The 21769-nt window shown below is 39.2% G+C and overlaps 1 protein-coding gene across 7 annotated transcripts in view; it reads left to right on the forward strand.

Annotated features, from left to right (window-relative positions):
- Nucleotides 1-21769, forward strand: part of FGD4 (FYVE, RhoGEF and PH domain containing 4) — a 257216-nt gene that overhangs the window by 175569 nt on the left and 59878 nt on the right. For 5 of the 7 annotated variants that reach the window (XM_037990137.2, XM_037990138.2, XM_037990140.2 and 2 more), the window contains exons 3-4: nt 10541-10724; nt 15887-16394. The exons of 1 other annotated variant lie outside the window; for it this stretch is intronic. In XM_037990137.2, coding sequence (XP_037846065.2) covers nt 10633-10724; nt 15887-16394 — 600 coding nt within the window. In that variant the 5' untranslated portion in view covers nt 10541-10632. Of the gene's footprint in view, nt 1-10540; nt 10725-15886; nt 16419-21769 lie in introns of those variants that run through there. One more of the 7 variants, XM_073020617.1, reaches the window with a different exon arrangement.

The following is a 21769-nucleotide window of genomic DNA, read 5'->3' on the forward strand; positions in this document are numbered from 1 at the left end:
GGGATATTTGTCTTGTTCTCACTACAGTTATATTTGTGGTGATATGGAATATCACTATCAAGCAAGGTCAGATAATTGATGATTCAGATGAGTAGCCTATTCATGATCTTACAACCATTTCTTTTGACTACACTGCTCCCTTATAGCATTGATGTGAATATAAGCATATGACTTTTTTTGACCATGATTTGAGCCTTTTTATTTCCAAAATATGAAATTCCATTTCACCCATTAGACCCGAGTTGACAAAGATCCAGTGTGTGGTAAGAATATTAATAATGAATACAATTCTAGTTGATGTAATTTTCCTGATCAAAGGAAGAATTTCATTACTTAAAAAGCCTTTATTTTTGAAGGTGCACTGCAATACTTCATTGTTTTCCAAAGTCAGTGTATTGAGAGATATAATAAGAGTGTCCTTCCTGAGCTGCATGTGCCAAAATAATCCCCTTTTTAAGTAGACAACACTAACCTTGCTTTTGCTGTTTTGTGGTTATATTAAAACCTCTGTATAGTTATTTAAATACATATTTACTTCCTATCTTAAATATGGGGTAATTATGTATATATACTTTTCTAACTAAAGGGAATATTTGCAGATATTAAACAAATCACAGAGTACTTGATACTTCTTTTTCACAATACTTTCAAGTGGTGTTTGGCCTTTCCCTGATACCCATGGCTAAAGTTTTAACCCCACCTTTCACCCTGTCCTTTTATATTTCCCTATGCTGTAGTCTGTTCAGGCTGCTGTAACAAAATACCATAAATTGGGTAGCTTATAAACAATGGAAATGTAGTTCTCACAGTTCTGTGGTATGAAAGTCCAAGATCAGATTCAGGGTCTGATGAGGGCTTGCTTTCTGGTCCACAGATGGGTCCAAGATCAGATTCAGGGTGTAATGAGGGCCTGCTTTCTGGTCTGTAGATGGCCATCTTTTCACTATAACCTCACAGGGTGGAAGGGGTGAGAGCTCTTTCTGGGGCTTCTTTTCAATGGCACTAATTTGATTAATGAGAGCTCAGTCCTCATGACCTAATCACCTCCCAAAGGCCCCACCTCTTCATATTGTCACCTTGGGAATGAGGATGTCAACATGTATTTTGGGACACAAACAAACACTCAGACCATAGCACTCCATACGAACTTTATTTTTTCTCATTCTTTACAACCTGAACTGCTGTATATTTTACTCATCGGCTCAGTTTTTTCTGCCTATGTGTCCGCTCACATAGTACATAACCAGTCTTCAATAATACTGCTATATTGCTACATTTCTTCCCCTTTGTTTCTGCTATTGTTTAAAACTTTGAACATGTGCCATGTAGCGACCAACGTCCCTGAAATGAGGCTACATCTTAGTATTGTCAGATGAGCTGCTACATAGATTGGTCAGTAATTCAATCAACAGTACCCAATAATGAGTGTTTGTTTAGTGGAGAGAGCTAATTTTAATTTCTCCTAACATTTGGGTGACTGAGGCAGAGAAGAGAAGGGGGTGCTAATAGGGACCTACTGCGTGGAGCAAGGAATTATCACCCTGACACCTTTGTTCCTGCCTCACTGCAAATCCCTTACAAGTTGTGAATGGTGAGGTTGCTGGGGCTTCAAGGTCACTGTGTGGGGTCCTAACAAGGGAAGGGGAGTCAGGCTGGCAGGAGCAGGGGAAAGCAGAAAGAAAAAGCAGATAAACTGTTAAGTCTGCCTTTCTTCCTGGTCCAGGGCATGTAGCCCTCCTGTGCAAATAACTCACAATCTTCCTGCACTGACTTATCACCAGACACATGGCTGATAGAAAAATGGAAATTAGCTCACTGCAACCTTGGCATCATCGGTACTGCATGTAGCCCTCTCCAGCACCATGCTGTAAAATCCCCAGGAAACCTTTGTCTCTTTGTAGTCAGCTCCTCTCTTGCTGATCTGCCTGTTGCTTTCTTGCAGTGTATTTTCGTATTTTGTCTAATAAATATGCCTTTCTCTAGCTACCTGTCTTGGTGAATTCCTTTACTGCCCATGCCACCAGCCCCGGATAGTTGCTACCCACAACACTATGTTGTTTTAGTTTAATTTAGGACTCTTATTCTAGGTGAGTAGTTCTCAAGCAGAGACAGTTTTGCCCACACTTGCATATCCTCTCCCGACAATAGGACATTGGTGGTATCTGGGGACATTTCTGCTTGACACTGCTTGTGGGAGTTGCTACTTGCAGCCGGTGAGTAGAGGGTAAAGTTGCTCTATATCCTGCAATGCACGGGACAGTTCACAACTAAGAATTTATGCAAACTATAATATCAGTTGCTGCATTTGCAAAACTCTGATCTAGATAAAAATAAGCACATAATTATATCTTTTTTTTCCTTATGTAGATTGCTAAGAAGATTATAGTTATAATTTATTGTGGGAATTTTTTTTTTTTTTTTTTTTTGAGAGAGATGGTTTTATTCTGTCACCCAGGCTGGAGTGCAGAGGTGCAATCTCGGCCCACTGCAGCCTCCGCCTCGCAGGTTTAAGTGATTCTCCTGCCTCAACCTCCCCAGTTGCTAGACTACAGGCATGCACTACAACGCATAGCTAATTTTTGTATTTTTTGGTAGAGATCGGGTTTTACCATGTTGGCAAGGCTGGTCTCGAACTCCTCACCTCAGGTGATCTGCCTGCCTTGGCCTCCCAAAGTGCTGGGATTACAGGCGTGAGCCACCATGCCCGGCCTATTGTGATAATTTTAAAAGGGGAAAGTATTGCACATCTTTATTAGTGGTGATTATGTAGTAATGTCTCTGGCACAATATATGGTTTATGTTTATTAATTACCAGTAAGTAAATATTTTTGAAAAATTATTTGTAGGTTTTTAAAAGGTGAATGAGCTAAGTTTTATTTTAAACCTGAAAAAGGAATGACCAGAATGGCAGCCCTTTGCATGTTGTTTCAAAATCAGCAGAAAGAAAGATAAATTTTAGATTAGATATTGGATAAACTTGCATTTGGATCCAAATTGAAATACGTAGATTTCGAAATGGATTTGTTTCATAATTAGAGCTTGTTTTGCCTTAGCCTCAGAAAATACCCTAAGGCCTTGGAAACAATGGCTTATTCACTTCATACCAATCCTAATAGTCAAACAAATTACTGAGCAACCTCCAGCATAAGTCTTTCTTCTTGTTCACCACTTTTAATACTGGCCTGTTTCCTACCATGCTAGACAGTGACTCAAAATAACTCCTTTAGTAATTAAAGTTAATAGTTCTTTTTCTCTTAACAGCTTTTATCCAGAACATCCTCCGTAATTCCTGATTATTTTTATAAAGTGCAAATTGTCACATAATGTCTCAATCATTAAATGCTTTAAAGAGCCACATTGTTGTTTGAGTAACTTACATAAATATAGAGTACTTAAACCTATTCATTAGCTTCTAAAGTAAAAGTCTATGTATAATGATCCATTCTTTTAAAAGTGTAATATTATAATGCATTTATACATAGCCAGCTTTTGTTGTTTCTGTTTTTAAAAAGAAGAGTAATTGAAGACTACTGACTTAAACTGGCAATTAGTTTCTTTTCATTCTAGATAATCACTTTGAATAATCAATTTTTTTTCCTATTTACATCTGTAAATTTGGGTGTAATAAAACCCAACTTATTTATAGTCTAATAGAGATCTCAAACTTAACATGTATGAGACTGAACTGCTATTCTCCTCTCCAAAAATTGCTTTGCCTGCTATGTCACTTGACCACCATTCCATCCTTCTCTTAGTTGAGACCCAAGGCTTCAGAGTCATCCTTGCCTCCTCTCTCTTTCTCTAATATGTCTCACTTAATCTTATCAGGAAATCTACTTTAAAAATATACCTAGAATCCAAGTATTTCTCACTGCCTTTTCCTAAGCACTGTGATCTCTTGCCTGAATTTCTATAATATCCACTTAATTGTCCACCCTGCTTCTCCCCTGTTCCTCCTCTACATTCTCAACACAGCTCCCAGAGTGATCCTGCTGAAAGTTAAGTTATATCATGTTACATTTCAGCTCAGAACCCTGCAGGGACTTCTCATTTCATGCAAAGTCAGAATAAGTGGTCCAGAGTCTACTTTCTCAGGCCTCCCTATGCACTACTTTTGTCCACATGCTCGTTCTGCTCCAGTTCTGCTGGCCTCCAGACCCCAGGTGTCCCTGGCTCTCATTCCACCTGCTGGAAAGCCCTTCCCCAAACAATTCCTTCCGCTTCAAGGCTTACTCAAATCCTGACTTTTCACGGAGGCCTAACTTTGAACACCCTGTTTAAGACTGAAATCTGCCCTCCCTTTGACTTCCCACACCCTGGATCGTATTGATCTTGTTCTTTTAGCCCTCACCACGTTTTCTTCTAGCACTTACCTCCTTCCAATAAATGATTTACTTGATATTTTTTTGTTTATTTTTCCTTTGCTCATTCATAGGCTCAAGTGCCTAGAACCTAGTGGATATTCAATAAATATTCATTTAATTAATGAAAAAATGAAACACCCTATATAGAGGTATGAGAATTGTTCTAGGATATATATTTTTTGAATGCTGAATTCTTAGTGGTTTTATAAATTTATACTCTCATCAAAAATCTTGTGTTCACATTACTTGATATCTTCACTGATACTTGGTATTGTCAGATTTAAAATTCTAGTCAAGCCAGGCATGGTGGCTCACACTTGTAATCCCAGCACTTTGGGAGGCCGAGGTGGGTGGATCACGAGGTCAGGAGTTCGAGACCAGCCTGGCCAACATGGTGAAACCCCATCTCTACTAAAGATAGAAAAAATTAGCCAGTCATGGGAGTGTGCACCTGTAATCCCAACTATTCGGGAGTTTGAGGCAGCAGAATTGCTTGAACCCAGGAGGCGGAGGTTGCAGTGAGCTGAGATCGCGCCATTGCACTCCAGCCTGGGCGAGAGGGTGAGACTCTGTCTCAAAAAAAAAGAAAAAAAGTAAAAAGAAATGCTCAAATTGTAGTCAATCTGATTTGTCTGAAATAGTATCAGCTTATGGATTTAATTTGTATTTCCCTGAAATACTAATAAGTGAGTGTGAACACTATTTTTCCTGTCTATATCCTTTGAGTTGTTAGGTCTTTTAGTTAATAGTGCATAGTAGTTTTTTTATTTTATTTATTTATTTATTTATTTATTTGAGATGGAGTTTTGCTCTCATTTCCCAGGCTGGAGTGTAGTGGCACAATCTCAACTCACAGCAACCTCCACCTCCCGGGTTCAAGCGATTCTCCTGCCTCAGCCTCCCAAGTAGCTGGGACTATAGGCATTTGCCACCACGCCCAGCTAATTTTTGTATTTTTAGTAGAGTCAGGGTTTTGCCATGTTGTCCAGGCTGGTCTTGAACTCCTGACCTCAGGTGAGCCACCTGTCTCGACCTCCCAAAGTGCTAGGCTTACAGGCATGAGACACTGTGCCCGAGTTTTTTTATTCTGATTGTTATTCCTTTCTTCCTTATATATAATACAAAAGTCTTATCTGGGTCGGTAAGATCCAGTTCTTCACAGGTTCTTGTAGAAGAGCCAAGGACGGCTGAACAAAGAAAGGGGCAGATGAAGGGCATTCTTGCATTTTGAAACTTTGTATCCTGCCACAAAATTTCACATAGATATTATATGGTTATCTGAAAAATAGATGTCTCATATATGTTAATCTTGTGCAAGTACAAAGTGCTTTCATAGGTAGGGTTCTTTCATGTGTTTTTGAATCCTTTTCTAGTCATTTACTTCTCAAAGTAGCTGTGTGTTACTTTTTCAGTCTTTGATAGGAGCAGTAAGATTAAATATGAATTCATTTTATGAAATAGTAATTTTCCTTAAGAGCTGAATGTTGCTGGGCACGGTGGCTCACGCCTGTAATCCCAGTACTTTGGGAGGCTGTGGCAGTCAGATCACCTGAGGTCGGGAGTTTGAGGCCAACCTGGCCAACATGGCAAAACCCCATCTCTACTAAAAGTACGAAACTTAACGGTGTGGTGGCAGGTGCCTGTAATCCCAGCTACTCTGGAGGCTGAGGCACAAGAATCACTTGAACCCAGAAGGCGAAGGTTGCAGTGAGCTGAGATTGCACCACTGCACTCCACCTGGGTGACAGAGTGAGATTTGGTCTCCAAAAAGAAACAGTTGAATGTTAACCTATAATCATGGGTTACAAGAAGTATTGAGCCGAAACAAAGATGAGACTCATTTCCTGTTCATCAAGGAACTCAAAAGTCTAGAGAGGCAACCCTGGTTGTAAAATATTATAAAACAAAATGACAAATGTTAGTTGAGAAGATATTTGAAGATTTTTGAGGCAGGATGGGAGGGCAAGAGGTGGAAGAGTCAGGTAAGCCTTCTGAAAAAGAGTTGATGACTGAGGTGAGCCTTGTGGGAATTACGGGATTTTGCCAAGTGGACCATTCTCCGTATGTGCCAAAGCCTGAAGGCCTGAGAGAACCTTCCCAAGATTACAATGGAAGATGCAATTCAGTGTGGCCGGAATCTAGGCCACATAGGGGGTGGGAGAGTAGAGATGAGGCAAGCAGTAAGAAAGTTCCCAAGAAATCTATTTCAAAAGAAAATGAAGCCAGGAGAGGTGGCTCTCACCTGTAATCCCAGCTACTCTGGAGACTGAGATGTAGGATCACTTATGCCCAGGAGTTTGAGGTTACGGTGAGATATGATTGCACCAGTGCACTCCAGCCTGGGTGACAGTGTGTGTGTGTATTTATACCCACATATACACACACACATATAAGATAAAATAGAAAAAATGAACCTACTGTGGTGGCTTTCCAATAGACATGTTGTTTTCATTTAGCTCTAGATATATAATAAGGTTCTTACAACATGATTCTGCAGTTGTTCATATCCTAGCAGAATTGTACTTAGCGGATCTTATTCAGCTAAGTAAATGTTATAGTAGGTATGTTGGATTCAGGGCACCTTTTACCTGAAAAGCTTACTTGCTCTAGAGAGCTTAATAATCAAGTAGGGAAAGACTGTGTTTGCATACTGCACTGTTCTCAGAGTGTGAAACACAAATCTGGAAATGATTTTGCATGTTTTAAATGTCACACTATTGATCTCTAGAATTAATATTGTGTCTGAAGAAAGGAAAAAAATCTAAATAAATAAATAATTGAAATATCAAGAAGAGAAGGAATCAGAACTTTAAGGTTTTCCATTCTCATCGTCTATAATGCCAATAGAGACTAATAATAAACTGCATCCTTAGAATATTGCCTACAATTTGTAATCTTTTCCCTTCTTATGTAACTAATTTGGGAAATCTTTTTAAAAGTTAATAATTGTCTATTTGATAAAATCGTAATTTCTTTACTCCTTGATTTTTATTTTCTTTTTTTGTTTTATAATATAGTGTTCATAATCTGGATTATGTTGCTATACAAAGGATTTACTGGTCCTTTCTAATTCGTGATCTTGTATATGGTTTTATGTCAGTTTACTTACCTTTTAGGTCTCCAGCTAGGCCTACGAATTAAACTGACATAACAACAGATTAGCAGAACAAAAACACACAAGAGATATAAAGGCCATTGGCTGCAATTTGTTTGGTTGCCCAGGAGCTAAGAAAGGTGGCCATGAAGAGAAATTTAGTCTCAATAATTTGAAGTATCAATTCCTGGGTTGCTCCTGCCATCTGTTGTCATTTCCTCTGGGTACGGACTATTAGATTGAAACTCTCTGAGATCTTGGTTTTTAACTGAAATTGGATTTTTTTTGCTTCGTAAGTACATAGCATACAAGATTTCTTTTTCTTTTAGTCCTGCGTTAGATATTCCTCAGTTAACTCCATAACTTTGGGAGTTGAAAGAAATCATTTTCATTCATCAGTTAGGTCTTCTGAGCCAAAGTATCTGTTATTGTTATTACATTATAAATGATGAACAAGTGATAGAATTTTTTCTAAGACAGTGTGTCTAACTTTAGCCATTCATGTATCATCTTCAGATTTGTCATATCCATGTACCATTTGTTCTTTTTTATTTAAAATATGTATATTTACTGATTTACTATACATTTGCATTCTCTCCCTTGCTGAATTTGATACCTCCTCTGTGCTTCTAAAATACTCAGTGTTCACTTGTATCAACATTGTTAAAGTGCCTCTCCACTAGTATATGATCTCCATTTGCCAAACATAATGCAAATAGTCACTATAAATATAGCTGTGATCAAAAGTAATATATTCCTTACCTTCATCAACTGCCTTGTGGAAGAAAGAAAAAAACTTCAAACTTGTAATATATTTACTGTTTCATTGCAGCTTTATTATTTAATCCTACTCAATACTGATTATGTAATAAGTATACCACAAATTGTGATAAGCAGTTTGGAGAAAGCACACGTGCTTATGAAACAGTTTAAGAGATGGACATAATTTAGACTGGGAAAGTAGGTGGAGTCATCCCTGAGAAAGTGGTGGGTATCATTGTGTTTTAGTTTTTCACTCATCTGACACATAATAAATAAGGCACGGTTTAGTGAGTAAACTCTAGGTAGATGAATGAGTTATTTCATAACAATTTTAGCACACAAAATTATATTCACTTCCTTCTTTTAGTATTCTAGTTAAGAATGTTGGATTATTCATAACCTTAAGAGGCTTGTTTTTTTTGTTGGGGGAGTGGGAGATTTTCCTGTTTTACTGCATTAGTTCATATTTACTACTCATAATGTTAAAAGGGTTTTTTGGTGGGAGATTTTCCTGTTTTGCTACATTAGTACATATTTATTCTACACAGAAGTTTTTCTGTAAAATTAACAAATATTACACTTATATAAGCCCGTTTGTTCTCAAATAATACTACGTTAATCACTCCCCCACACATATGTTGGAAAATATCATTTTCACAAAAGAAGCATGCCATTTTTAAATTGAGATTTTCTTCTTGTTTATATTGAAAGAGAATTAAGTGAATTAATTGCTCCACTTGTAGTTCATTGTGACATTTTTTTCCTTCCCTATAATAAATTGATAACTGGCACTGAAATGATGAAATCTAGGCCAGTGAGCATGAGCCAACTGTCAGCTAACTGAGTTTATAAAAGAGATGAGATCACTAAAAACCAGGGGAACCAGCTGGGGGAAAATGGGGCATGTAATTAGGAGGCAACATGATTCCTCACCCTTCTTCCAGAAGGTAAGAAAAGGATTTAAGGAAGAGAAAAGATGATTTTATTTGATCTGTCAACACTGCTTATTAAAAAATACTACATGTTATAGTATTTTACCCTGCATGTTAATCTTAGAGAAAAGTAATACTGGTTTTCCAAAGTGAAGTAATTTCTCTACCGATTGGGTACTTATCATCTACAGTGTGTTAGGGAAACTTCTATAGATTTTAGTATTTCATGAAATGATCTGTATTTATCCTATTAATTGATTGAAGGACTTGTGAAGAAAGTAGATGATTTGTGGTATATTGATGCAGGCCAACCGTCTTAAGCCGTTTAGTGTTGTTATATGGGAATACCTGAGGCTAGGTAATTTATAAAGAGGCTTATTTGGCTCACAGTTCTGCAGGCTGTACAGGAAGCACAGTGCCAGCATCTGCTTAACCTTTGGTGAGGGCCTCAGGCTGCTTCCACTCATGGCAGAATATATAGGGTAGCTGGTATGTGTAAAGATCACATGGAGAGAGAGGAAGCAAGAGAGAGATGGGGGAGGTTTCAGGCTCTTTTTAATAACCACTCTTGGAGGAACTAATGGAGCAAGAACCTATTCACTATGGCAAGAATGGTACCAAGCCATACGTGGGGGATCTGCGCCCATGACTCAAACCCCTCCCATAGTTTCCACCTCCAACACTGGGGACCAGATTTCAACATGATGTTTGGAGGGGACAAATATACAAACCTGTAGCACCAACTCTGTTACCCCAGGCCACTTAACCTCTCTAAGCCTTCATAGACATAAGAGGAGAATAGTGGTACCTACCTGAGAAAACTATAAAGTATAACATTTCATCAAAGATCAAAGAGATAAAGTGGTTTGTTAAATGGGAAGAAGATGCTATATTAATGCAACACTGTATTACTGTTGTTTGTTGTTGTTTTGTTGGCTTTTATGTTGTTTAACTTATTAGCTGTGGATTTGGGTATATCAACTATCACTCTATTAGAAAACCTGTTTTGTAGCAGACAATGTATCTCTAGGATTTAGTTTTAAATTTAGCACCACCTTTTCCCTGTTGAGATGAATAACTGCTGTGTTATCTGTAGATCTTAGAATGCTTTAGCCTTATGTAGATTCTGAGGTGTTTAATATTGCCATATTTAAGATACAATAAAATTAAAAGAACCACTTAAGTTTGGAGATGGGATTTCCACAAGGCACAAAGCAAATGTCCAAAATGAACAAAAGTCTTTTGGTTATGGTTTAGTTCAAAATTTGACTCCCACCCCCTTTACAATAGTTTTATAATGCTGAATATTTTGCACCCAGGACACCAGAATTTTTATTGTTATTGAACGAAATATCAGTGAAATACTGAATTCTATTCTTTTTCTACAGTGCCTCCAAAGCCATTACACCTGCAGAATTCACCTTCGTCCAATATACACCAAACCCCCAGGCATAAAGCTTTACCTAGTGCAAAACCAAGGATGGAGGAAATTAAACCTGCCCCTGCTTCTTGTGTCTCAAAAGAAAAACCCAGTAAGGTATCAGATCTCATCAGTCGCTTTGAAGGAGGCAGGTAAGAGCTAATTTACAATGGGAGAAGGCAGGGGAAGAAGAAAGCTGATTTTCGAAAAAATGATAGCCATAGTCATAGATTTTCTAAATAAAAAGCATAGTATCTTATTCCATTAGGTTTGATAGGCCTTTAGAAAGGGTGAATTTTTTAAACAAATGACTTAGTCTTACCCTAATGTGAACTGTCATGTGCTATGTATTAGCTAGATGCAGCACTGTAGGCCACCAGCTTTTTCATGAAATTGTGTGCTTTGGTATCTGTGTGGTTTCTCTTGTTTCCTCTGTATCTCTGTGTGTCATTCTCTACGTATTACTCCTTGTGGCTCATTCTGTGGGGCGCTGGATATCTGGGTTGGAAAGGCTGAGCGGGCCTCTGTCTCTTCGTTTCTCACTTTGTGTGTTTGTGAATGTGACCCCTGTGGGCTTGTCTCCTCCCTGGGGCCGTCTCTTCTTTCCATCCCATTTTCCATCCCGTTTTATTTAATGTAGGTATTCTTTACCCATTCAGTCCCTGTTTCCCTTCTCCATATACTCCATCAGATGCTAGGTTTTGCAAAGAGATAATATTACCAATGGCAAAATGTATGCTAAATTTCAGTTTTGTATTTATTAAATATAATTTATATTCTTAATCCCAATGTTTGAAAGTAGGTGAAATAGTATATTTCTCATTTAAAGATAAATGGAACCCACATAAGTTGCTTTTCTCCTTATAAAAATCTCAAGTGTTTATTTTTTCTTAGTCTTTTGATAAAAAGGAATTTTGTCACTGACTTAAATATAATTTTAAACAATGTTATGAGTAGGATTTTGTTATCTGTCACCAAAATCTATGTATAACTAAACAGAATGTGTATAACTTCACTTTCATCCTTGAAACCAAATATTTTCATTCATTCCAGTGTAATATTTGGGACTTATTTCCCATTAGGGTGATTTTATTATTGATTTGTGGGATTTACTGTTATTTATGTAATGAAATCATAGCTTGGAAATAGTTTGAGTATCGTCTGGGAATTGTGACCAAGCACAAAACCTGCAGTGTCCCTCGTTTTTAAAATGGGTCTAACAGATGTTGGTTCTTCCTATCAATTTCCTGTGACAACTCAGAACCCCCCTCTATTTTACAAAGTTACAAGTTCTGGAGAAAATTAACTTAGAAGCCTGTCTTCAATTTTCATTCCTGATAAATTTTAGGAACTTTGGTCATAAATATTTCAACTTCAGCATCTCTTCCTCTGAAGTAGGATTTATAGGACCTTTGCTATCTTGAATTACAGTGATCTTTACTAGAATGGTTTAATTCCATTTAAAACATTTTTTTGCTGCTCAGGGTAAGTTGACTTAATAACAACAGAGTGACCCCTCGTGTTTGCAGATTCCAGGGGCCATGCCCAGTGACTGCGTAATAGGAGGGCCTGGAGCCCTGACCCCTGTCATAAGGCATGTCAGAGCCTGCATCCCTAGGTTTCAGGGTTAACTCTCTGAAACCTGGAAAGGGTCAGTATTCCAAAGACTGCGTCCTCCATTTTGGTTAACCCACCCTGCATTGTTTTAGATTCTTCTACATGTGAAATGTTTGTACTTTTAATCATTCAAGCTTCACAAATTCAATCCTGTTTTGATGCAGAGGTTGAAGGTTTAATTCATCTAAGGAAAAATGTGCTATAATTTATGATTTTTTTAAGCAAATTTATTCTGAGTGCAAATTGGGTATGGTGTATTTTGGCAGGTCTGGTGAAAAAATATTTGTGGTAGAGTCCACTGCCAATACAAAAAACAATGATATGTTCTCAGTGAGGTATTACCACTACAGACTGGCCCCAGAAGTGTTTGAGTGGGTTAATACTGCATTGGATCTATAGGACTTGAGTGGGAGATTTGTATTTACTGTTGAGTGGTGTCCTTGCCCTTGCAAGGGTTGTTTTCAGTTTTAACCTTTCTTATGAGAGCTTAGACTAGCTTTGTAAAATAGAGGGAGGCTCTGAGTTGTTACAGGAAATTGATAGGAAGAACCAGCAACTGTTAGAGTGGAGTCTGGTCAGAATGGTCATAGCATACTGTTGTTAAGACCTTACCCAGCTGGGTGCGGTGGCTCATGCCTATATTCCCAGCACTTTGGGAGGCCGCAGTGGTTGGATTGTCTGAGCTCAGGAGTTCGAGATCAGCCTGGGTAACATGGCAAAACCCTATCTCTACAAAAAATACAAAAATTAGCCAGGCATGGTGGTGCACGCCTGTGGTCCCAGCTACTTGGGAGGCTGATGTGAAAGGATTGCTTGAGCCCAAGAGGTCAAGGCTACAGTGAGCCGAGATTGTGCCACTGCACTGCAGCCTGGGCGATGGAGTGGGACCCTGCCTTAAAAAAAAAAAAAAAAATCCCAAGTAACACTAGTTTGTTAAGATGAGAGATTTGGAGCAAGTAGATTTTCTTTAATTTTTACTGTGGTTTCCTTCTTTCTTTCTCCTATTCCTCCTTCTTTCTCTCTTTCAGAGTAAGAGAGAATACTCTTTTTAACCTAGGAAAGACTTTAAGATTTTAGAAATAAGATTATGTTTCTACAGACCTGAACATTGGTGTTTTTTGTTTTTGTTTTTGTTTTTGTTTTTTTTGAGATGGAGTTTTGCTCTTGTTGCCCAGGCTGGAGTGCAATCGCGCAATCTCAGCTCTACCTCCCAGGTTCAAGCAATTCTCCTGCCTCAGCCTCCCAAGTAGCTGGGATGACAGACACGCACCACCACACCTGGCTAATTTTGTATTTTTAGTAGAGATGGGGTTTCTCCATGTTGAGGCTGGTCTTGAACTCCTGACCTCAGGTGATCCGCCCGCCTCATCCTCCCAAAGTACTGGGATTATAGGCGTGAGCCACCACGCCTGGCCAGAACATTGGTTTTTCCCATGGACACTCCAGGGTCAACTGTTTTCCCCTTATGGTTTGGCATCCACAAAGCAGCAGGAATCTTTCAAGTACTGGTTCAACTACTGCTTTTACTAACTCCTTACCCACCTAATCCTTCCCAGTCTCCTTCTCTCCCTCCCCACTCATACCCTTGATGTCACTTACTGTGGGGCATTTGCAGCTCTCATTCAAAGCCATTCTTTAGACAAGACCTGAACATGCTTAAATTTGTTTCAGAGGATCTGTTGAGGATCTTTTCACCAGGGAATCCAGAGACTGATGCGGACAGGAGAAGGAGGACAGTTTGATTCAAATCTCTAAAGACTACTTGGGAAATTATACAGCCAAAGGTGTCCTCTTCGAGGGGGCAAATCTCAATTGAAGAGTGTATAGCATTTATTTATATTGCCCACCTCCAACTTTTATATATATGACATTTTCCCCTACTCAATTTATCCTTTCTTTCCTCTGGTGTTGGACTTTACCCGTATCTTTTTTCCTCCTTCGTCACTTTCTTGCTGTCTACTTTTATTCCCTGTTTCATTCTCTAGTCCAGATCAGCAGTGACCGGGAAGGGTGAAGTGAGAGCAAAGGTGACACATCTCAGCATTGTCCTTGGAACTGGGCTGCTTGCTGTTTCCTTCCCCACCTCCCTTTATCCTGTTACCTGCACTGGGGAAGATAATCAACCCTAGACTTTCTTCCCACATTTTGCCTGCAGCCTATTCACCTGATGCTCATTCTGTCCTGCTGCTGCAGTACATCATAACTTGGGGTGAAGACCATGAGATTTAGAGTTGGATTCATGGTTTGACTTCTGGCTTTTCTGCTCGTTACATTGTGACATTAGCCACCTTAATTTTCTAAGCCTAGATTTCTCTATGGGATCCCTGTCTTTGGAATTATTGTGAGGAGGAAACAAGGTAATTATTGTAAGGGGCTTCTTGTAGTTTGTGGTTCTTAGTAAGCACTTAATAAATGTTTCCGGCTGTTATTATTGTCACAATTATCATCATTATCATGGTTATTCAAAGCTCATCAAATATTTATTGAGTACTTCCCCTGTGTCAAGCACCATGCTAAGAGGTAGGAATAAAGCAGAGAGGAAATCTACACCCTCACCGAGTTTTAGTTCCTTTATTTCTTCTCGTTTAGGTCACAGGAATCTTTCAAAGAGTATAGCCCAAAGTTTTTTGTTCCATTCCCCACTTCACTCCCAGAATCCTAGATTAAAATCTATACAAATATTTCCACAGGAATATTGTTATATATTGGGAGTAAGTTTCATTCTCCTATTAGGACTACTATTATGTCAAGCAGTAATAAGGACTTTAAAAAAAATAAAATAAGATGTGGAGTTAGTGATGGAGTGTGCTGTTATGATAGATGAATCTAGGAAAACCTCTTTGGAGAGGTGATACCTGAGCAGAAACTCGAATGACGAGAAGAAATACCAGCGTTTTGGGGGAGATTGTCCTAAGCAGAGAACAGCAGCTGCAAAGACCCAAAGACACATATACTTGGTTATTAAGAATGGGGAGCAGCAAGGAGTATGGCAAGAACACAGTGAGTTAGGGAAGAATGGAATCTAATGAGGCCAGGCACTTTGGGAACTAGAGTATGTAGAATCTCATAGGCTGTCACTGGGACTTGAATTTTCCCTTGAGTGTGTGAAGAAGCCGTCAGAGTTTTGTGACTGACTTGTAGAGGTTCTAGTGGAGGGGATCAGAGTGGAAACAAAGAGACCAGGTAAAAAGCTATGACAGCATGAATAAAAAAGCTTTCAGAGTGTTCATTATGCCTTCCAAATAAAAGTAACTTTTTGGTTCACAATTTGTTCATGAATTAAGGACTGGCTACACCTACTTAAAAATGTTAAGAAACATCACTAAGTAAAAATGTTAGGAAGAGATGATATATACGTAAGTATTATATCTAAGTCTTTACTAACTAGTCACATTATTAAACACTGCAAGGATCAAGAAAAGTTAAGTTATAAATAAAATAAACAGCCCAAGGAAGTGTTCCAGTCCCCATAGATAGACTCAGGGTCATCTTCTTTATTTAAATCTTTATTTAAATGTGGATAGCATCCCCAGAGACTTGGGGCTACACTGAGAATATTCAAATCCATGTTTCTAAAACCACCAGAGAGAGGAAAAAAAATTAGCAAATATCCCTTTTCAACTGGAATAAACTTGTCTTAATTCTAGAACTTTTCCATGCCAATGTTTTCATGCTTCCTTTGTGTTTTATCTTTTAGCTCATTATCAAATTATAGTGATTTGAAGAAAGATTCTGCTGTGAACCTCAATGCTCCTAGAACCCCAGGAAGGCATGGATTGACAACCACACCTCCACAAAAACTCCTCTCCCAGCAGTTGCCACAGAGGCAGGGAAATGAGACAGATAAGACTCAGGGTGCACAGACTTGTGTGGCCAATGGTGTAATGGCAGCACAAAACCAGATGGAATGTGAGGAGGAGAAAGCTGCCACTCTTAGCCCAGATACTTCTATTCAAGCTTCTGAACCCTTGCTTGATACGCACATAGTGAATGGAGAAAGAGATGAAACTGCCACAGCTCCTGCATCACCCACAGCAGATGACTGTGATGGAAATGCTTCTGACAGTAGCTACAGGACTCCAGGCATAGGCCCAGTGTTCCCCCTAGAAGAAAGAGGGGCAGAAACAGAAGCCAAGGTACAAGAGAGGCAAAATGGGGAAAGCCCTCTGGAACTGGAGCAGCTGGACCAGCACCATGAGATGAAGGTAGAGCATGAGACTAGCTCATAAGCAGGGAAAACCCTGCCTGTTCGATTGTTGTCTTAAGACTCTACTTTTTTTTTTTTTTTTTTTTTTTGAGAGGGAGTCTCGCTCTGTTGCCCAGGTGGAGTGCAGTGGCATGATCTCAGCTCACTGCAAGCTCCGCCTCCTGGGTTCACGCTATTCTCCGGCCTCAGCCTCCCGAGTAGCTGGGACTACAGGCGCCCGCCACCACACCCAGCTAATTTTTTGTATTTTTAGTAGAGACGGGGTTTCACTGTGTTAACCAGGATGGTCTGGATCTCCTGACCTTGTGATCCGCCCACCTCAGCCTCCCAAAGTGCTAGGATTACAGGCTTAAAACTCTTTATTTATTGCACCCCTGAAATGTATGAATCAGGTCACCCACACTGGCAGTTAAATGATTTTCAAGCTCTGGTTGCTGATGAGTATTTCCCCTATGCTCTAAGCAGATATTTCACTTTTTCTTTTCGTGTAGTTTCTGTTAATATCTCTGTTGTAATTTCAGGAGTCAGAACAGTGTGGAAACTTTAATATAGGAAATCCACAAACATATTGTTTTTACATAGAAAATTTTCCTTGTTGTTCTAGATATTGGTGCTATATCCCTAATACTTATGAACCAAGCAAGAATAAATTGTATAATCTTTGTTGTTCAGAAGTTTCTAATAGAATAAATAGTAGACCTGTAAGATGAACTTGCCACTAGTAAATGTTGCTTTTAAGGACATGAATATGGAAGTATTAAATTATTCAACAGATTATATTTATAACTCTAGGCTTTTAATTTTTTTAAGTTTTCTAATTAATACCCAATTTTGTAATAAATGGTATAGTCTTTGAGTTACAAGGCCACTTAAAAATCATTTTAGAGCCAGGCGTGGTGGCTGATTGCTGTAATCCCAGTACTTTGTAGGGCCAAGGCAGGAAGAGTTCCTCAGCCGAGTAATTCAAGACCAGTCTGGGCAACATGGCGAGAGCCCCTATCTACAAAAATTTTAAAACTTAGCAGAGCATGGTAGTTCACACCTGTGATCTCAGCTACTCGGGAGGCTGAGGTGGGATAATTGCTTGAGCCCAGGAGGTCAAGGCTGTAATGAGCCATGATTGTGCCACTGCACTCCAGCCAGGGTGACAGAGCGAGACCCTGTCTCAAAAACAACAAAAGAAAAAAAAAAAATCTTAGTTTAGCAATTCATTTATAGAAGAAGAAATAGCCCCAGAAAGCTTATGATTTTTTTTTCAAGGTCCCACTGTTTTTTGAATAATAGCTCACAACCTCATGCTGTGACTCCCAGGCCAGTGTTGTGTCCCTGAAGCAACACATCACAAACTTAAATGGCTAAATGCAAAAAATGTCACTAAATGAAGCAGCTATGGGTAATAATCTGGTGGGATTATTGAGAACTGGACATTTCTGTCCTTTCTAAAGAAGGAAGTGATTTGATGAACTGCCTGGATGGGGTTTCTGCCCATATGTACAATGTCAGCTAAGAAAATGCTGATTTGCTGGTGAAATATATACTGACTCTGAAGCAGAGAAAGTTTAAAGGAGGAAGTGGGTGGGAGAAAGTGAGTCATACTCAGTAACATCTGAAACAGTAAAGAAACAGGACATTGCAAAGTGAATCCCTATACCTCAATACAATGATAGATTTTAGTGTATTTGTTCATAAACCATGATGGAAGGAAGAGAAGGTTAGAACCCAGAAAATCTTTTACTACTGTTGGGATGATGCCACCAGCAAGTATATATAAAATAGTAAGAGCTGTTCTTATAAAGAAAAATATTTTAAGTGGTGATGATGCCTATGGTTGTTGGATGGTACTTTTTCTTCCCTTCACATATTATTATGGATGCATTTTCATAGATGAACCTTACACTTCTTTGGGAGAGATTTTATAGAATTTTCCTACTGAACTAGTGAAGCATAGAATAGTACTACTGGCCTTTCTCCTGAATGGGCCTTTACACAGTGGATGGCACATGCTGTATGTGGGAAGAAAAAGCAAAATTTCTCTGGCAAATACCACATCTGTCCTGTTAAAATGGAATGTTAGGATTTCGTATCTGTGCTGCAGCAGTGTGTTCACCTTTGCTGCGCTGATGTTTGTTATGTTGCCTTTCCTTGTTCCTAAATACAAACGTAAATCTTAGTATTGTTAAGATGGTAAATTTTATTAGGTGTGTTTTATCACAATTAAGAAAAAAATCTTAATAAAAATATCAGTAGTAATATAGTAGACCAAACGATTAGAACAAAGAAATCTCAATTCTCCTTGTGGTTTGTCCATTAACTTGCGGTATGAGCTTGAACAAGTCAACAATCTTCATGTTGTAAAAGCCAACCCCCCCACTAAAAAAAAAAAGAAATATCTTAAGGCCCATTTCAGTGATTGTGTACTAATTCTATGCTGTGATATGTAGGTATATTCCCTTGCTAGCATAGCACACCAGATTATCAGCTGCTGCTTAAGCTATCTAATGTGTTGAACTTCTAAGATACAATGGAATATTTTTAGTTTCAATATGCAGACAACTGAAAAACTTTAATCTTCCTGGAAGTGGATATAGACACTGACTTCAGAATAGTTTTAAATATGTTTCGTTTAAGCTAGTGTTAGATTTGATGGCATTTCCCAAATGCCCATAGGAGTGGGAAAATGAAGGGATAGGGAATGAAAGAAAGGAGAGCAGCCGGGTGCGGTGGCTCACCCCTGTGTAATCCCAGCACTTTGGAAGGCTGAGGTGGGTGGATTGCTTGAGTCCAGGAGTTGAAGACCAACCTGAGCAACGTGACAAAACCCCGTCTCTACTAAAAATACAAAAAATTAGCTGGTGTGGTGTCATGCACCACCAGCTACTCGGGAGGCTGAGGTGGGAGGATCGCTTAAGCCTGGGAGGCAGCACCACAGCACTCCAGGCTAGGTGACAGAGTGAGATCCTGTCTCAAAAATTATATATATGTGTGTGTGTGTATATATATGTATATATGTGTGTATATGTGTGTGTATGTATGTATATATACATATATCTTAAAGGCAGCTTTTCTTTATTCACTTAGAACTGAATGGTGAACTCAGAAAATTCTTTTTTGTGGCTACTCAGTTTACTGTGTTCATAATATAAGGAAGAAAAATGTGAAAAAATTGAACTGTTCAATTAAAAAATTCAGTGTGCCAGGCTCACTCTCCTCGGCACCAGAAACATAGAAATGGACTAAACAAATCCTATCAACAAAGCCTCAGTCCGCTGAGGGGTGAGAGACATACATAAATTGACATAATGTGGTACAGTAAGTGCTTTGGAAATACAGATGACTGGGCCAGGTGCAGTGGTTCACATTTGCTATCCCAGCACTTTGGGAGGCTATGGCAGAGGATCTCTCGAGCCCAGGAGTTCGAGACCAACCTGGGCAACGGGCAAAACCCCATCTCTACAAAAAATGTAAAAGTTTGCTGGGTGTGGTGGCACTTGCTTGTGGTCCCCGCTACTCAGGAGGCTAAGGTGGGAGGATTGTTTGAACCCAGAAGGTCGAGGCGGCAGTGAGCTATGAGCCTGCTACTTCACTCTCACCTGGGCCACAGAGCTGAGACCTTGTCTCAAAAAAAAAAAAAAAAAAGAAAGGAAGAAAGAAAAAAAGAAGGAAATGCAAATGAAGAAGCAGTTGTGCCCCAGGAGTACTAGTTGAGGGCCAGGCTGCTGAGAAGCAGTTGAAGTAGCCTTGAAGCAAGGATGGGAGATTGCTGGGTGAGATCAAAGATGCAGTGGGATGGGGATGAGTGAAAGTGTGAGCAATGAGTAGAGGCAAGATTGTAGATGCTGCATTTGGGGGAATATTTCTGACTGCATAATCAGAGGTCAGAATGGCTAGAAAAATTAATGTAGAGGTACAAGGCTAGATTTAAAAGAGTAAGCTAAGAACAGACTGCAATGGCCTTTTGAATGCCTGTTAAGAATGTACATATTTTTTTCCTGAAAACATTAGAGACTTTTTTTAAACGTTTGAAAGTTTAAAACGTTTAAAAATCTTAAATGGTATTTAAAACCTTTTAAGTTGCTAAAAGTTTACAATTTTCATTGAAAAAGAGGAAAATTGGCAAAGCACAGAAAATACACACAAAAACCACACCCGTAATTCTACCAGTGAGAATTGCTTAGATATTTGATATTCTAGCTTGTTTTTCTGAGCTGTTTGAAAAAACATACTTGATCGCATAATGTATGGTCACTCTATATCCTGTTTTGTTGGGTTATACATAGGTATTTCCCTCATATTAATTCAGACTTTCCATAAGCCTAATATTATCTGGCCTCAGAAACAATTGAAGCATGGAAGTGACATGATGACACATGTGTGGGTTTTTGAAAAATGAGTCAGATGAAAGGGAAAACAGATGGAGCAGGACACGTGGTTAGGAAGCAACTGCACTAGTCCAGGTGTGAGATGAAGGGGTCCTGGATGAGGCAGAGGGTGAGAGACAAGGAAGATTCTGAGGACCTTGTGGGTAGATGTGGAGGTTAAGTCAGGTTTAACTCCTAGGCTGGATGAATTGGCAGATGGTGTGCCATTGAATGAGCTACAAGAGAATGGAAGGCAGAACCTATTTTATGGGCAAAAAAAATAAATTACATTTTAACATACTGAATTGAGGGGCTTCTTGGAAGTCCGGGTGTAGATGTCTTACAGAAATGGAATATTCTGGGCCTGGTGCAGTGGCTCACGCCTGTAATCCCAGCACTTTAGGAGGCCAAGGTGGTGGGATCACCTGAGGTCAGGAGTTCAAGATCAGCCTGGCCAATATGGTGAAACCTCATCTCTACTAAAAATACAAAAATTAGCTGGGTGTGGTGGCACGCACGTGTAGTCCCAGCTACTCAAGAGGCTGAGGCAGACGAATTGCTTAAATTCTGGAGGTGGAGGTTGCAGTGAGCCTGGGTCGCGCCGTTACACTCCAGCCTGGATGACAAAGTGAGACTGTTTCCAAAAAAAAAAAAAAAAAAAAAAAGGAATATTCTGGAAGCATTACGATTTACAGGTTAAGCATGAAGGCTTTGGAATAAAAAGACCTGAGTTCGAATCCCAGCCCCGTCACTTACTAGCTAGGTGACCACTGACACATCACATTTTTTATAATTAAAAATTTTTAATGGCTATTTTATTTATTTATTTTGAGACAGAGTCTCAGTCTATTGCCCAGGCTGCCAGGCTGGAGTGCAGTGACCCTATCTCGGCTCACTGCAACCTCCACCTCCTAGGTTCAAGCAATTCTCCTGCCTCAGCCTCCCGAGTACCTGGGACTACAGGCATGCGCCACTACGCCTGGCTAATTTTTGTATTTTTTGTAGAGACGGGTTT

Source organism: Chlorocebus sabaeus, chromosome 11 (genome assembly GCF_047675955.1).
Source record: "Chlorocebus sabaeus isolate Y175 chromosome 11, mChlSab1.0.hap1, whole genome shotgun sequence".
Taxonomy (NCBI): Eukaryota; Metazoa; Chordata; class Mammalia; order Primates; family Cercopithecidae; genus Chlorocebus; species Chlorocebus sabaeus.